Below are 18,601 nucleotides of genomic sequence, written 5' to 3' on the forward strand. Positions count from 1 at the left end.
ATCATGGGAGAATTTCTTATAAACTTTTCCGGAGTCAATTTTACGAACAGAACTCAATAAAAATCTAGGACCTTTCAGTGCTCACAGATCTATGTGGGAAAAGTTACATTGCTCACTGTTTCCCACATAATTCAGGTGCATTGCTCTTATTCAGGACAGATCCTAGCCTATATAAGAATGAGAAAAAAGACCAGTTGCAGAAGCACCTTAGACATGTGTGTGCATGCGCGCACGCGCGTACACGCACACACACACACACACATTTACTGCTGTGCCTCAGGCAGCAAAATGCCATGCGTCAGAACAGTTTCCCATTCTGCTTAATGGGAGTTCTACATCAGTCAAGGCAACAACCATTTTAACACACAAATGTACTGTATTTCATTTTTACCACTGCTATTTGGTTTGCCTGTTAGGTACATTTCTAAACCTTAGTGCAAAACAGAACCAAGACAGCCTAAGGAATAAATTGCCCTTTCACTTTTCTTAACCTCCGGAACACCATCTAAAACCTGAATATGCACATTGGATTGTTCTAGGGTGTTAAAAGTAGGAGTAAGTAACAAATGCATTGAGAAGCGAAGGGCAGCAATTTCAACACTTATATTGATTTTGCATTGGCTGAAGCCCTTCCTCCTCACACAGTCTCGTGGCTTGCTGTTGTCTGGGGAGATAATAAATTTCCGAAAGAATGAAAGAGAGAAAGAGACAGAGAGGTTAGGGACACAACTGATAGAAATAACCGTTCCCTTTTTAAACAGGTAGGTGTTAACCGGTCGAGAACAGATCCAAGAAAGGAGCGCTGGAAAGTGCCATAATTCGGAGCGACAGAGGGCAAATAAGGCTCCAATCCCACGCCCAATGACCTGCAGTAGGCACCACTGGACGCAGTGGGACTTACTGCTGCCTAGACGTGTATAGAATTGCCCTGTAAAGTAGGACAATTTGGGTGGGAGTTCAAAACATTCGATCTCTAGTCTGGGAGCCGTCCTCAGGGAAAACAAACACACACACACGCTTACTGTACAGTGTACACAAAAGCACTGCTCTCGCCCTGTGGGGAGAAGGTAGGCGATTATCGATCCCCCGCCCCCGCTGCCTTTCCGAGTTTGATTCCCAGGGAATTATTTTAGCAAACGGGGACACACACATCCCTCCTATAATACGATGCCCTTTCCTTCACCTCTACCCCACCCTAACCAGCGGCAAACCCAGTTCAATGACTGAAGGCGCTAGTATCTGGTCTTTGTTTAGCTGGGAGGAGTCCACGCTTTGCCAATATGCTAAGCGCGGTCCATTTCCCTGGCCAGTGTCATAGATTGGGTTGTGCATAGTACTATGTGCAGCCCAAAGCCAGGTTAACCCCTCGCAGCCCATACGAGAATCTGACCGTGTGCCATGTTTGCTCTACAGAGAGGCGAGGCACCCTCACCTGCAATGTCGCGGTTGTCGAGCAAATTGGGAAGGACGCACGAGGCTGGCTGGCTGGCTGCCCTGCTCTGCCCTCCACCTGCCTCGTTCGGCTGAGAGGAGCAGCGAGCAGAGATATAAACGTGGTGTAAACAGAGATCAGATTACCTGGGCAACCGCGTGCAGTGTGTCTCTCTCCAGGCGGAAGGGCGGCTGGCGGCGATCATTTAAACCCCAATAGGAAAGTTCAGCAGCGGCAGGCAGCCGAGGCGAAGGCACCGGAGAGCAGCCTCTCCTTCAAAGAGAGAGGGTTTCCCCAGCTCTCTCCTCCTTCCCTTTGGAGGAAGGAACCAGGGCAAAGGGAGCATCTCGATTGGGCAGTATCCTGAGCCGGAGGGGAGCTGAAGAGAGCAGGGATTGGCTGGAGAAGAAGGAGGGTGTGGCAGATCGTGCAAGGGTGGGTCCTCCTTTTCCCCACCCATCCCATGCGCGGAGATGCTGACGGGTTGACAGCGGTTGCCACGATATTCATCCGTCGTTCTTCAAGTTTCAGTAGCTGAGCGTCTAAACCAGCAGCTCTCGGGTTCTTATTTGAAACAACCAGGCGCGGTCCATCACCATTAATACTGCACTGTCCATGTGTACAACACTTTACAGAGTAACATAAGCCAATAAGATGTTTAAAACCCCACCGGTATCTCTTCCAAGGAGAAGCGGAAACAGCTGCTGCTTCTTCTGCTTCATCATCATCATCATCATCATCACAATATATTAATGTATTATTAAATCATTAGTTATAATTAAATACAATGTAATAGTTGTTGTTGTTTTAAAAAAAATCACGTTACCTGTCCTTCCACATGCTCAAGGCATTGAACTAAAACGACCCCACTCCCCAAAGCAATTCTCTCTGCCCAAGTAACAAAAATAAGCAAACTATTCAACAGCAAACTAGCCAGCTGAACTAAAGGCCAAATGTAAAGGATCTTGTGGACACCTTTGTGAAGGGGGAGTTACTAACCTCAAAGAGAAGTTCAGTCTAAAGCCCTTGGGGCAATTGATAAAGGCCCTGCCCTGCTTCTTGTCACAGCAACCCCATGAACAATTTGTTCTTGGACAGAGCCGGAGAAGAGGACAAAAAGTTAAAGGGGGGACAATACAAGGAGAAAATACAGCCAAAAGGTTCTACAAAAGGGAAACGGGCTTGGCAAAGGAAGAGAGGCAAAGGTAACACAATACAGCCCTGACACAAGCTCTCCAGCCACCTGAGGTGTCGTTGCACATGCGCCATCACATTGTGACCCCCAACCCTGTGTTATGCCTCCAACTTCTCCTTGCTGCTGTGTCTTGCCACCCACTCCTTTCTTTTACCACCTCACCCCCTTGCCACATTATGTCCCCCACCCCTTACTTTTACTGCATCATACCCCCATTTCTCCTTACCAGCACTACCATTATTACCATTACCATTTGTGAACCGCCCAGAGAGCTCCGGCTATTGGGCGGTATAGAAATGTAATAAATAAATAAATACATACATACATACATACATACTAGACGGTGAGAGGAAACACCCAGCACGGCTCTTCAGAGAGCATGCCCAGCCAAAAAGACGGGCATCGAGAGGGTCCTTCCTCAGAGCCAGGCAGGGGAAAGGTGTCCCAGAAGATCACCTGCTCCTGGGACACCCTTCTCACAATGCAGCCCTTCAGGTGGTGGTTGCTCCAGAGACCCTTGCTGGCCATCTTCCAATACCGCAGATGCCATGGTGGGATAACAGCGTAGCATCTGCCTGAAGCAGGGCTTCACCCTGAGGCCACAACAGGATGAATATGTTCAAATGCCATGTGTGAGTCTACATTCCTTAACTGAGCCTCCGGAGTGAAATTTCAGAACTTTTCTGTGGAACGTGTATTCTGAGAAATGTTGACTCGGCTCTTAGTTGTCATTCTTCAAGGTTCAGCACCTTCCCCAGGGTCTTCCAAATGTTACATTTCTGAGGGGTGATTGAGGATACATCTTGTCTCTAATGCAGGTGCTGGCATCACCACTCCTTCCCTGAAAGCCCTATAGCAGGTGTGAGGAGGAGGGCAGTGTTTTATTCAGCTCCAGGGAAAGGGTGGAGCTAATGCTATGCATCCTTCAATTTCCTGAAAGTTTTCTTCCCCCATGGAAGAGGCTTCCATTTTTCTGCCTCATTCTGAGGTCACTGGATAATTAATTTCGAATGTGTGTTGGTGGTGTTTTTGACCCTACCTAATCACTGAGAGGTGGCTGAGGGTAATGTCTGTATTCTGCTAAAGATCTCACCATTGTTCTAAAGTCTCTCAGGCTGCCTAGACTTCCTGATCTGAAAAGGCCCTATGGGAGGAATAAATTCATGGTGTCTTCTCCTGGGTTGGAAGTGCGTGAAGTGAAGTAAAGCACCATGTACACTGATGGTGCTATATAAATAATAATAAGGAGGCTACAGACTGCCAGAAATATGATTGTACAGTGAAAGACAGGACACTCTCACACACTCCTCAACCATCTCATAAGTAAGGTAACCACAAGAAGTCTGAACCACGCCCATGATAATTTCTTTTCTATCAGATTGAATGTGAATGGTCAAAAAAAAAAAAGTGGGAGAAATTTTTGGCACAGCACTAGTTCTAACTAAAACCTGGAGCAAATTCACCATCCCACTGACACCGAAGCCACCAGCCTCCATTGTGACCCTCCTAATCTTGCTACAGAGCATGTACATTGATAGCTTTACTTCCAGAAACCTGAGTCAAGAAGTGTCAAGTGTGAAATGGCCCGATACATTTCTTAGTTGTTTTTCTTTTTTGATTCATCTTAGATCATAAAGATGTTAATTGGGGCTACTTTACACATGACAAAGCAGATTAGGGCTCACTTAGGATGCATGACAATACACACACAACTTCCTACACCAAAGTAAAAATTGCAAAAAAATCATAGTCTGTAGAGTTGACCTCAGAGGTGGACAGCATTTTAAACCAAAGGGAGATCTTTTATATAACCCATGGCCCCTAATTCACTTTTGTGTCATCTTGGGGTAAGAGGCTTGGAATTCACAGCACATACACCATGACCTGAGAGTTATTGAAGACAATGAGCAAAAGAGTGTAGCAATAAAGCTGGGATTTGCACACCCATGTGAGCAAGGATACTCCCCACCTCCAATTTAAACATTTTTTTTTATTCTATCGCCATTATCTGAAGTGCTCCCATTAGTGTTGTAATATATTCCTTTGTATGTTACCCTACATAATGCAGAGAGACATATTGACTTTTCTTGGTCATTGCAAGATTCTATATTCTCTGCAGTGCACAATATTATTTACCCACAGGCCAAAATAATTCAACATTGCTTACAAAGTAACCCATTTACCCACTGTCTTGCCCTTTAAAAAAGCATTCTAGGGAATGATTTTTATTTATATTTCAGCAACACCAACACATTGTAAAGTTTCCCTTCTGTGCATTACAAGCAGGTGGTGTTGCTATGAAAATGAAAAGCATTAATGTGAAAAATGCAGGCAATTTATTCTCAGAATTCCCACACTGTTCTTGTGCAACACCAATGAAGAGACACTTCTCCCTCTCCTGGTAAGACATTGAACAGTAATTTATGTTTATCCTTTGGCCACCTATGATTATACGGCAGCAAATTAAGATTAGGAGGTACGTTACAGTGTGTAAAAAACACCAGGAACCATAATGCCATTGTATTTGGTATTTGTAACGGATACTTGATAAGGGACATGATAGAAGTGTACAAAATTATGCATAGTGTGGAGAAAGTGGATAGGGAGACATTTTTCTTCTTCTCCTGTAATATTAGAACCCTGGGTCACCCCATGAAGTAGATTCAGGATAAATAAAAATAATTCTTCACACAGTGCATATTCAAACTATGGAATTCGCTACCACAAGATGTGGTGATGGCCACCAATTTAGATGGCTTTAAAAGGGGATAGGGCAAATTCATGGCAGAGAAGGCTATTATTATTATTATTATTTATTATTTATTCATTTATATAGCACCATCAATGTACATGGTGCTGTACAGAGATCCACGGCTATCCACGGCTACGGGTCATGAAGACTCTGGGCTCCATCCGACAAGCGTTTTATTGCATGCTCGTTACTGGGCACTCATGGATTTTTCACAGGTCCCTCACATGACATCGTCTGCCCCTTCCGGCCTTCCTTGTGCCACAAGAAAAACCAGAAAAAGTCCGAAATATTTTTAAAACCGGAAGTTGCTGCTCTCTCCTGCTGTGTATGGGAGAAGCAGTGTGATTACAACGCCCAACTGAATGGGCCTTGTGCTCCTTGTTTACTTTCTGTTTTCAAACAGGAAGTAACTGAGTGATGAAACCAGGAGCAGAGAAGCGATAGTAGCCAGTGTTTCTCCCCAGGTGTGATGGAACTCTGTATGCTACATCCAGTATCAGAGGCAGTATGCCTATGCAGATCAGTTGCTGGAGAACATAGGTGGGAGGGTGCTGTTGAAATCTTGTCCTGGTCAACAGCTGGTTGGCCACTGTGTGAACACAGTGCTGGACTAGATGGACCCTTAGTCAGTTCCAGCATGGCTCTTCTTATGTTCTTACTTGCACCAGTGCAGGAATGTAGAACTTCTTTCAGCCTGAAAGCCAAATTCTACTTTGGAGACGCTCTCATGGACTGCATCCCAGTGGTGGGTGAGGATGAATATCAAATACAAGGCAGCATGGAAAAAGATCCCTGAAGGTTTTAAGTTCAAAAACCACTGGATTAAATAGTTCTTGTCTTTGTGAATCTGTTATTTCACAGCTTCCATGATAAGAGTGAAGTCACTTTATCAGTGACCTGCTTTAGCTGGAATTTCCATTTCCATTTGCTTGTTAAATCCTTCTTGTTGTTTGCATACCAGCATGAAAGTCCTCAGTCCAACTTCAGGAAGCTAAAAAAATTATATGTTGTCTCCAACACTTCTCAGGCAAATGCATTTAAAGCATTAAATCACTGTCTGTTTGTGCTTGTTCATACTGGAAGACTGACCAAGTAGCAATACTTTTGAGATCAGCTTCCTGCCAATTCTTAAAAATTTCACATAACTATTACTTAGGACCATACTTGAGTACTCTGCAACCTGTATGAACCTTGATAGGGAATCTTCAACAAAGGGGCAGAAAAAGCAGACAGCTGCAGAGTGAGATCATATTATGTCATTCCATTCTGCATTCTCATCTTATCCCACTCCCTTCTGTGTAATTTTCCTCCAGGCAGAACCAAACTCAACTCATACGCCAGATAAAAAGTAACATATAATCTGTCAACAAAATCTAACGAAAGTTAAGTACCTTTCGGTCCCAGTGATTCCACTGGAAGAGGTTTAAGCAGGTGCTTAACTCTCCCTTTTGAAATAAATGCAACTGGAAAGTGCTCAGTTTTGGCTGGATGCTGCTGCACATACATTTTTAAACACTATATATCCTAACAACTTTTATTAATTCAGTTCCCCAAATATTCTATATGTCATGAATATCAACTAACAATATGGGAAACTTTGGATCAACATAAATCAATCTAGAATGAAAAAACAAACAAATACGAACCCAAATTGACCTAAAGCATGTCCTAGTTGTGGGTTCCTGGTGGACAGCTGGTTGGTCACTGTCTGAATAAAATACTGGAATAGATGGTTCCTTGGTCAGATCCAGCATAGCTCTTCTTAATGTGTTTTGAATGCAACACACAAATTAAAACAATGGCTGCGTTCGGATGTCACTTTTGAAGGATTTTTGAGAGTGTCAGTAAAGATGTGGACAGACATTGTTTTCTTGGACTTCCAAAAGACTTTTGACAAAGTCCCTTACAAAAGATTCTTGAGCAACCTTCGCAGTCACGGAACAAGAAGAGAGGCCCTCTTATGCACCAGCAACTTGATAAAGAACAGAAAGCAGAGAGTAGGAATAAATGGTAAATTCTCCCAATGGAGGGGTGTAAACAGTGGGATCCCACAGGGATCTGTATTGGGAGACATTACTCTCTCTCTCTCATAGCACTAGACCCCCCCCCCCCCCCGTGGTTATCCCATGAAGCTGATTGGTGGGAGATTCAGGACAGATAAAAGGAAGTACTACTTCACACAGCACATTGTTTAACTACCACAATATGTCCATTTGGATGGCTTTAAAAGGGTATTGGACAAACGCATAGAGGATAAGATTATCAACAAGTACTAGTCTTGAAGGCTATATGCAGAGGCAGTTGTTGGGGAACATGGGCAAGAGGGAGCTGTTGCACTCATGTCCTGCTTGTGGGCTTTCTATGGATGAGGTGGACCCTTGGTCTGATCCAGCAGGGCTTTTCTGTTCTAGTTGTGCTACTTGTTCTACTAGCGGCTTTGCAACTGCTAGTGGAACACCACCAACTTTTGTCATTATTCCATTAGTGTAACATTGGCTATAGCCCTCTGTTGCAATCTTATACATCATCCCTAAAATCAAACTGGCAATATTTATTCTAAGCATTTGTCTGAATTGGATGAGATACTCCAAGTGAATATTTATAACAAATCCTTCCTGAAATTTAATTAGAAATTTCAAGTTTAAAGGTTATACTGTTATGCTTATTTACTTTTGTGGGGAGGAGATAATAGGCATTGAATCATGGCAGCTAACTCCCATAGTGACTGGCAGATAAACAGAGCGCTCCGGATGAATAAAGATGTGTGTGTAGTTATGGTGTTGCTGGAGGACAGGCGGAGGGTCTCTCTCTCTACCCTATGCATATGGACTTGCTCCTTCTGCCCTGCCCCCTTTACCAACCTTGTGCATATGTGAGTAATGTAGATTTATATATATGCAATTAATGTATATTGCACATACAAAATGTATATATGTGAGTAATGTATACCATATATGCACAGTGGGTGGAGGGGATAGGACTATTTCTCAGCATTCTCCACATCGCTACAAAACAAAGCAAGAATAGCGGTGTGACAGTTATATTTATTTTTCTCTTATTATGCTGTTTTACAGACATAAAAGAAAAGAGATATTGCTCAAACAGTTGCTCTTTTAAAAGTTTCCTGGGCCAAGGTGCATAAAAAAGTACAGTTCATGGCTATTCTTTTATATAGCACCTATGTGTAAAACACATACAGCCCCAAGGAGTTTATAATCAAAGATTCAACAGAGGGCAAACAGAGGAAGTGGAGAAAGGGTTTAAACAGGGAAGCAGAATGTAGTCGTTTCAGTGATATGTGCTTAAGCTTAGTTACGGTCTGTGGATGCTTCCAGACAAGGCTTTTATTGTGCAACCACCTTGCCTTATTCACAGAATTTTACTGGGGGTCCAGATACTGTCATCTTCCACTTGCAACCCTCCCATGTTTCCCCATTATTTCTTCCGTCTTTATTCTTTCCACCAGGGCCGGAATAAGGCCAGCTGATGCCCTCAGCACAGCCCAATAGTGGTGCCCCCCTTGGCTCTTCCATTGCTTAGCCAGCAAGACATTAAGACTCATTAAGTGCTGAAGGTGAAATAAGACATTAAAAAAACACAGTTTTCTTCAAGGCCATCCCCCACGCCAGAACACGCAACTATATTAAATGTAAACTGTTTTGCATTACATTTATTTAACATTAAATAGCAGCAGGCAATATAAGCCAATTACTTACTTATAACTAGGGCAACAGAAAAAATACAAATTTTCATTACTGTTTTATGCATTTTTTAAAATAAAACCGTTATAAGGGGAAAATGCAAATGCAAAAATTTATTGAAAACGATTTTTAATCTGGAATTCCTTAAAAATTAGATGGCTACAGCTATAGTACCAGTACTCTGTGGTGCCCCCCTTCCCTTGGTGCCCTAAGCACATGCTTATATTGCTTAAAGGTTAATCTAGAGCTGCTTTACACACACACACACACACCCCTTCTAGGAAGCTGCACAATGATTGGGAGCACTAGGAGCCGTCTACATGGAAGCAAGTAGAGTTACAGTAAGACATGAGAACTAGGGGGTTGTGTCGAAAGGTTCACAGAAAAGCTGAGTTTTAAAGTAGTGATGTGAAGGAAGCAAGGGAAGGTGGCATTATGAAGGTGTTCTGGGAGGCAGCTCGAAGCATTTGGCAGAGCAAGGAATAGAAGGTGGGGTAGAGCCTTTTCAGGGAGGAGGAGTCTTTTGGACAACTGAGGGTAGCAGAGCTGGAGAGCAAAAGGTCACAGGAAGGGGCTGATAGCAGAGTATTAGAGAGATACGGGGCCAAGGCTAAGGAGGGCTTTAAGGACAAGGAGCTTTTTCTGGGTCCAGGGAAGGACAAGAAGACAGTGTAGGGATTTAAGGAGAGCCAAGCAATCAAAGAAAGTGGCTACATAGATAGGAGGAGACTGAGATGAGACAACAGAAGATCAGAGAGAAGATGGCAATAGCTAGGTGAGAGATGACCAGGGCGTAGACCAGAGGTTTTGCTGAGGGGACAGTAAGGACAGGCGATCTTGTTTTAATCTTGCAAAGGGAGAAGTCACACGACTTGACAATCATCACCTGAATAAGGGGACAAAGGAGAAAGACTACATGCCTGCGCAACAGGGTGAAAAGTAGCGTTGTAAATGGATAAGGAAAGCATATGAGTAGAGGAGGGAAATCCTGACATCAAAACAGGCTTATGTTGAAGTCTCAGTAAAATTAATGGAACTTCCTTTCAAGAAAGTGTTTTGTCAATATTAAGCCTCAATATTAAGAGCTGCAGACGTACGGCATTGGAAGGCTGCTCCCTCTGCTGGTTTGAAGAATTACATACATAAATGCTGCTTTCCTTGCTGGCTTTTTAAAACACTGTGCTATCACTTCCAGTACTATCTTATGCCAATAAAAGTTATTTTTGACAGGGCTTGAAAGTGCTCAATAACAAAAGAGTACAGAAGAGTACAGACAGGTAGCACAGAAGTGCCGAAATGGTGTCAGGAAGGCTAAAGCTGAGAATAAGCTGAGATTAGCAAGGGATGCTAAAAGCAATAAAAAGGCTTTCTTCAGATATATGAATAGTAATAGACAGAGGAAAGAAATGATGGTTCAACTGCTTAATGAGGATGGCAAATTGATAACAGATGACAAAGGCTGAAGTGCTCAATTCCTAATTTGGCTCAGTCTTCTCCAAAAAGTGAGTCTATGACTCCGCTAGAAAAAGTGAAGTACAAGCTGAAGGGGCAAGATTGCAGTTTGAGATTGCTAAAAAAATGGTCAAGGAGCACCTAATTTCTTTGAATGAGTTCAAATCTCCAGGGCCCAATGAACTCCATCTTAGAGTAATAAAGGAGCTGGCAGAGGAACTCTCAGAATCACTGTCTATTTTCTTTGGGAAATCATGGAAGACGGGTGAAGTGCCGGACGACTGGAGGAGGGCTAACGTTGTCCCTATCTTCAAATAGGGCAAAAAGGAGGAACCTGGGAACTACAGACCACTCAGTCTGACATCCATCCCTGGGAATTTTTTGGAGCAGATTATAAAGAAGTCAATCTGTAAACACCTTCAAAGCAATGCAGTGATTACTGGAAGCCAGCATGGATTTGTCAAGAACAAATCCTGTCAGACTAATCTGATCTTATTTTTTGATCTTATTTTTTGTGGACTGTGGGAATGCTGTAGACATAATATATCTTGACTTCAGCAAAGCTTTTGACAAAGTGCCCCATGATATTCTGATTAACAAGCTAGCTAAAAATGGGCTAGATGGAACAACTATTAAGTGGACTACAGAACTGGACTCAGAGTGCTTATCAATGGTACCTTCTCAAACTGGGAAGAGGTAAGGAGTGGGGAACTGCAGGGCTCAGTCCTGGGCCCAGTGCTCTTCAACATTTTTATTAATGATTTGGATGAGGAGGTGCAGGGAACGCTTATCAAATTTGCAGATGACACAAAATTGGGTGGAATAGCTAATACCCTGGAAGACAGAAACAAACTTCAAAGTGATCTTGATAGGCTAGAGTGCTGGGCTGAAAACAACAGAGTGAAATTTAATAGGGATAAAATGCCAAGTTCTACACCTAGGACAAAGAAATCAAATGCACAGTTACAAGATGGGGGATACTTGGCTCAGCAATACTACAAGCGAGAAGGATCTTGGAATTGTTGTAGATCACAAGCTGAATGTGAGCCAACAGTGTGATGTGGGGAGATTGAGGGGCACTCTTCAAATACTTAAAAGGTTGTCCACAGAGGTGGGCCAGGAACTCTTCTCGATGCTCCCAGAGTGCAGGACACAGAATAATGGGCTCAACTTACAGGATGCCAGATTCCGGCTGGACATCAGGAAAACTTCCTGTTACAGCGGTACATCAATGGAACCAGTGGGCTCTCTCACCCTAGAGGCATTCAAGATGCATCTGGACAGCCGTCTTTCAGGTATGCTTTAAGGTAGATTCCTGCATTGAGCAGGTGTTTGGACTTGATGGCCTTATAGGCCCCTTCCAACTCTATTATCCTATGATTCTATGAAAAGTGTGCTTTTTCTAATCATAAGTCTTTGATTTATACAACACACATACGCACACTCTGCAATCTCTTTATTTGAGCTGGTAGAGACTGAGCTATGGCTCAAGAAGACCTGGATTCAAATCTTGCCTCTGTCCTGACAAGCTGATTACATTGCCATAGGCAAGCCACTCCTTTTCAGCCTCCCCCCCATATCTGCAATATGAAGATAATATTGCTTCACCTTATAGGTGTTGCTGCAAGGATTACAACAAGAAAACATATGTGAAGTGCTTTGAATGCTTTAAGGCTGCAATCTGCTGCACACTTACTCAAACTGTGGGCCTTATTTTTTAGTAAAAGATGCACATGACCAGGCAGCAGAATACTATATGAACACGAAGTATTATTACTGGAACTTAACAGCATTAAATCAAACTAAAATAGTGCATGGATACCAAATGGAGTGGTTGGGTTTTGTGCCTGTGCTAGCTGGGTTCCTAAATAGTTAAAAGGCAATTGTTAAAACCAGTGGGGAAAATAAACAAAAAATCATTTTGACTACAGGCCTCAGATCAATCAAGTTTGCTCTGAAGAAAACCTTTTCCTATGTTTAACATTTGTTCAAAAAACAAGACAGAATACTTTTTGGAACTTTATCCCACTTTTAGAAGAGCAGTGGCTGAATTTTGGGCAGCAAGGCTAAAGGAATAGTTAATCTTGGCAAGCCACAGAACATCCCTTTCCAAAAGCTTACAAAGGCTACCCATATTTAAGGACCAGAAGAATATTTCCATCTCAAGATTATAAAGTGGATGTGAATAGCACCTAATTATTGTTCATGCAAATTATGGGTTGTACCCAATGGTCGCTTTGCACTAGAAAAATGTGTTTCCGCTCACACTTTTCACTAATCCCCCTTATTGACAGCAGTCCTCACTTTTCTACCCCCGCACTGTTTCATATGGTCTTCCCTGAACCTCAAGTAGTTTTACCTGGGGTGGGGTGGGGGGGCTGGCACGCACAGGGGGTTGCAGTGGGTAGGAGAGATTGGTTCTCCCTTGTACAAGCAGAAGTGTTTTCTGCTAGTGCAAAGACACCATTCATTGGATACAATGATGTATTTATATAATAGTTTACGTTCAGGTAAGTGAAATGTCTCATTTTTAAAACCAAGAGACAAGACATGGTGGCAGAATTGTTCTTACACTTTCTTCCTTGTTTGTTTTTGTTTTGTTTTTGCAATTGTCTCATCTTGGGAACAAGCCTAACTTATCTAGCACCCAGCCTAAAGCCAACAATTATGTGATAGAACCAATGGTATAACTGAGGAGGTTGCTGTAAAACAGCAAATAAGAAATAGTTTAACATGTTGAAAAAGGTTTACCCTAAAAGGCAAATTATAAATCTTTTACATAATTTTTTTTTTAAATAAAACAATATATTCAATATATTGTTCAATCATTATCTGGAACACTGGGAGCCAAAATCAGTTTTACTTCTTATTGAGCAACAAATACTGTTTGTACATTTCCCCTTATATATCTTCAAGGGAAAAACATTACTGTGGGCCCATCAGGCTCTTTGTGCCACCACCTTTCCTAGAGGATCAGCATAGCTTCAACGTATTAATAAGGAAAAAGTCACTTCAGAGGAGAGAAAGCAATCATAAGAATCAGGCACACCGAGGGTACATGCACCCTTGCCCTCTCCCACCAAATGATGAGTTCAACAGTGCAATCCTGTATAAATCTACTAAAAAGTAAGCCCCACTGAGTTAAATGAGATTTACTCCCAGGTAACTGAGTAAAGGCTTCAATCTTATGTGTATTACTTGAATTCTATGTATTTATTACTTTTCTACACCACCCAATAGGTGAAGTATTGAATTGCACTGCTAGGCACTCAAAAAGAAAAGTCAGTGCTAAATTTGGAAGGAGGAAATTAGCTCAGCTGTGTGGGTCACAGTTTTGTCAGAAATGCAGGTTCTTTTTAAATTTCAGAAAGGAACAAGTTCTCTTACAGCATTACAGGCCAATCACAAAAGTGGCATCTTTATTCAACAAGATATAGTACAAAATGAATCTGTACATCTTTCTATTAACAGGATTTGTTTACACAGTTATATTACACTTTTCCAGCCTTTATACTGCATCATCTTAAATACAAAAGAAAATTTACAAAACCTCTTATACACTCGTAGCGACAGGCCAACATGAGACAAAAGGACTCTTCTCGCTAGCCCTTTCCCAAATGTATGCATTCACTTGCAGCTTTCAAAACCATACAAAAAATATGGGAACATTGTTTATCATGTTCAGTTTAAAATATTAAATAACTGGTAGAAGTAACCTTCCATCTTTGTAACTGGGGCATGTGGGTTTTAAACAGGGTGTAAGTTCTGGCCCCAATCCAGATTCAGCCACCAGCAGCCTGATCCTATGTATATTTGCTTGGAATTAAGGTTTGTTATGTTCACTGCGGCATACACCCAGACAAGTGTGCACAGGATCTCAACCTTAGTTCCACGGAAGTAATTGGAACCAGACAGTTACATCAAGGATCTGTGGCCTGCAGGTACATGACAGATGTTCTACTATTGCACATGCAAATGTTAGTGACTATTTATGCACAACACCAATCGCTCAAAACCCCACATGATCTCCATTTGTTATTTTTACACCATGCTCATTCTCGTGACGTCAGTCACAATTTGTTTGTTCCATTGGTTACAGTGGGGACTGGTTTAACCCACCTAGTGTCACATAAAAACCAAACTAGGCCCAACAGTAATGGCTATCTTTAGTTGGATTGAGTGCTGTACATTTGTTTGGCTTGTTAAAACATGGCAAAAAACCTTTGAACTTTCCTTCAATTCTCTCATCCCCTCTAGGGAAAGCAACTAATTACCTAGTATTCTCTCTTAAAGACAAGCTCAGCTCCCCCACCCTACTTTATTCCCCTAAGGATGTTAGTCACAGAATGAAATATTTCACGCACAACCACATTATGGATAACAGATTATGATGCATCTGTAACAGCAACCAAGAAGAGGAAGGCAGAAACTAGGAGCCTCAACACAGATTTGTGGGGAAACATCCTGTTATTTTAAATATTTATTCCTGGTTTAGTGATTTTTTGTAAAGAGTTGAGTAAATCCTTCACTCAAACACTGTCACTTCTCTATGTGCAAGTTTCAGGACAATTTTTTGCATATATATGGATAGCACTACTAACACGGTAAGCAAAATTCATCAAACAGTATATAATTATATTCTCTGAAACATGCTGCTCTTCATGTTCACAACATCTGCTACAGTGGTAACTTTCAGAAAAGAGACTGATTAGAAATAGAGTAGTTTCAGCAAATCCTAACCCAAGTCCTTTATGTTCTAAGCCATCTTGGATAAATATACCCAACTTTTTATGGTTTATGAAGACAACTTTTAATTACACAATCTCTACTCTGGAAATGCTTTACAAGTAGAATCACAATTTGAATTTGATCCATGTCAAGTAGCCCATTTAGCTTAGGTTATTTAAACCCATCCTTCCCTCTATTTTTTCCAACATGTCTCTGCTGATTTCATACCCCACAGCAAAGTTTTTAAAAAGCCAACGCCTATTTTCCTACCATCAGCTGAACACAAGCAATTTTATATTGGTATGTGCTAGCCTTAATTTAAAATTTAATAAGTTTATTCTGAGTAGGAGGGGATGTTCAAAGACACTATATTTTAGGGAGGTAACAAAGAAGATCTACTTGCCATCCTTAAATCCCTGAGTTAGCTTGATGTTTTTCCATGTAACCTGGTGTAAGTTATATCACATCCAAATGTATAGTATTTAAATAGATTAAGCAATGGTAAAACCCAAGAGAAAACACAATTATTGCTTATCTTGCATGTTTAACAGGAATGTAATTTAAATGTGGGGAAATAAATTGATTTACTTATTTCCCCAAAGTGTTTCAGTTTAGTACAGATGTGGGTAAGGGGACTATGATTGCAACATCATTAGGTAGAGATTAAACAGGCAGAGCCAACCATTATGTTCTTCTAATAAATGGAAACAAGTCTTGAGAGGGTGCAAATAGCAATTCTTTAAAAATATCCACATTCGTAATTAAACATAAAATCAGATGAGAAAGGCTTTGGAAATGTATGAAAATTCTGAATCTGAAGAACTAATGTGGCTACTAGCTATCATCCAGAGAAAGTGAAGTTTGATTTCAATGCAACAAGGACAATGGCATCACAGTTTATATTTCATTGAAATTAAGGATTTCACTCTATAGCACTTAAAAAAAGTTGCATACATGCAAGCAACTGGAATCTTGAACATTTTCACAGTTGTAGCTATCACCACTGAAGAGGCAAGTTGTTGCTAGAGCAATGCCTTGCTTCTAGGGCTGTGAGAGCTCCTGAAATGTCAAAGAAATCTCTCCTCAATACACATATTGCTCCTTGGAACTTAAGCTTATATGTAGAATTTCAGTAATGCCATTCCTTTTTGTCAAAGTTTTGGAAACCTTTTATTCATATTAAGCGATTTTTATATCTCCGTATCTAATGTGTGTGCATTTTGAAGAAAAGTTCTAAGACTACCCACAAGGTCATCTGTTTTTATAATACTGTCATTAAGCCACAGAAGCCCATCCCACAGATGCTACTAGAAGCCCATCCCACAGATTCTAGGACAAGTTAATAGTAAGGCAATCTTGCTCAAGAATATCCTTACCTTTTAGAGCTGAAGAGTTTCTTTCTCCCCCACTCTCTATTTTAAAGAGGCCCTTGCTGCTCCAAGTATAAATCAAATGTTTACCTACTAACAAAAGCTGTTGGTGTTCAAAGATATGCTGCGTGCAGCATTCAAATACAACGTTGCTTTCAAGAGTATTGACAGCTTATATAACAATGCTCTAGAAACAGACATCTATAACTGCTAGTATAGTAGCAGAAAAGGGAAATATTTCTGTTTTGGTCTTTAGCCAGAAAGCTATCCTTGTATCTTTACTTTGTGAAACAACTTAAGTAAACAGGGTAATCACTTTAAAAAAGAATCCACACTAATATTACAGATTTGAACATGTTATGGTTGATTTAATGGCATGGCACACTCAGTGAATTAGGTTTTCTACTATAACTTAGCCATGGGGTACTATATCCATACCCTCCCCAGGGAATTTACAAATCGGATCTAGCCAGATCATGACTGGCCCAGAGAGTTGTACTCTCAGACTGGTGTAGTCTAAATCTTGAGGCTGTCATTAACCATATCTTTAGAGCAGTCTAGTATATGCAGATTTGGTGCTTTGTACCCCAGATGGCATATGCAACAGAAAACTGGAGTTTATGTATTTTAGAGATATGTAGATTGCTGTTAATAACAAACTATTGATACCAAGTTAAGATAATCCGGCTCATTCGAACTGCATCATGATGGGCTGAAAAGGAAACCAGCACTACCCCATAAGAAAATGCCACTGGGAAAAAATAGGGCTGCCATGAGGAAGCCTTCTGAAGTTAATTAACACTGGTTCTTTTTCCAGCCCACTGTTCAGCTGATCTTGGCAAATTTATGGAACAGTTAAAGAAGGAAAACTGAACAAGCTACCTTGCATACTTGGGGAGGGGGGGAATCTTACAAGTTACAGACAGGCTCTTGAGTGTGCATCATTTAAGCAAAACTAAATTCTGTGAACATGTTTGGAGGGTTTTGTTAAACTATTATTTTCATTTTCAAGTGCAACTTGTATTTCTAAACCCTGCTACCAGGAAAAGAGTATGTCAAATTAGGGAGGATATGTACAGACAGTGGCGAATTAGTAGCATAGTCATATTTACCCATAGTCTTTATCTGCTTCTTATGACTGGTATATCCAAGTTAAAGCATCCAAACAAATGCTCAAAGATGAAAAATACTATTAAGGGATTAAGATGGCTTTAGAAGCAACTGGGAGAACCGGAAAGGAAATCAAGTTTTCACAATGCCAAACACACACTGAAAGGAGGACTGCCTTTTACTTAGAAGGGCAAAGGTCTGATTTTGTTATATTAAGCCTCACAATGCTTTCCTTCCTTTGTGGGCCAACTTCCACCAGAAAAAAAAAATCTGAACTATCAAGAGACAAATTGAAAAGGGCACTGAATAATCTGGATACAGCAGGCATCACTTTTGAAGTAGCACACTTGTGTTTCACAAAAAAAGCTGTTTTGTTATTTCATTGGCACTGAAATAACATTCAACTCCATCTTGAAGAAAGTTGCAAATCCCTGAAAAAAAGGCAGAGTTCTAAACGGCTTTCAGAATGCAACACTTTTGTGTGTCTCTCTTGCAGATGTGGCCATTTGATCGGGTGTCATAACATCACACGAGCAGTCCCAGCTGGAAAATCCAGTTCACTTCATTGAGACGCATGCTTCTGCTATTGCGGTGGCTGATGTTCTGGGGGAGGCTCTTGAGGAGGCACAGCGGGCCGTGGCCCTGCAGGCCGGGGGATCGCCTGATGCTGCCTCTGCCGGTAAGCTATAACTGTGCCCAAAAGCAAAGCAATGATGGTCATCAGGTAAAGGTCCCACTCCGGTCCCAAAAGCTGGTCCATGTCAAGATGTGAGAATACCTCTTTGATCTAAACAAAGACAGACATTTCTTTTTTTAAAAAAACCCTCTAGATTAAAAACACAGTCAGTTTTCACAATGCTT

General features: G+C 41.4%; 1 protein-coding gene across 1 annotated transcript in view; it reads right to left on the reverse strand.

Moving 5' to 3' along the window:
* Nucleotides 1-13,910: 13,910 nt before the first annotated feature.
* SEL1L (SEL1L adaptor subunit of SYVN1 ubiquitin ligase) overlaps nucleotides 13,911-18,601 on the reverse strand; it is a 43,521-nt gene continuing 38,830 nt past the window's right edge. The window contains exon 21 of the mRNA XM_063118482.1: nucleotides 13,911-18,527. Within this exon, the coding sequence (XP_062974552.1) occupies nucleotides 18,324-18,527 (204 nt within the window). The 3' untranslated portion in view covers nucleotides 13,911-18,323. The remainder of the gene's footprint in view (nucleotides 18,528-18,601) is intronic.

This window comes from Elgaria multicarinata, chromosome 2 (genome assembly GCF_023053635.1).
Source record: "Elgaria multicarinata webbii isolate HBS135686 ecotype San Diego chromosome 2, rElgMul1.1.pri, whole genome shotgun sequence".
NCBI classification, from domain to species: domain Eukaryota; kingdom Metazoa; phylum Chordata; class Lepidosauria; order Squamata; family Anguidae; genus Elgaria; species Elgaria multicarinata.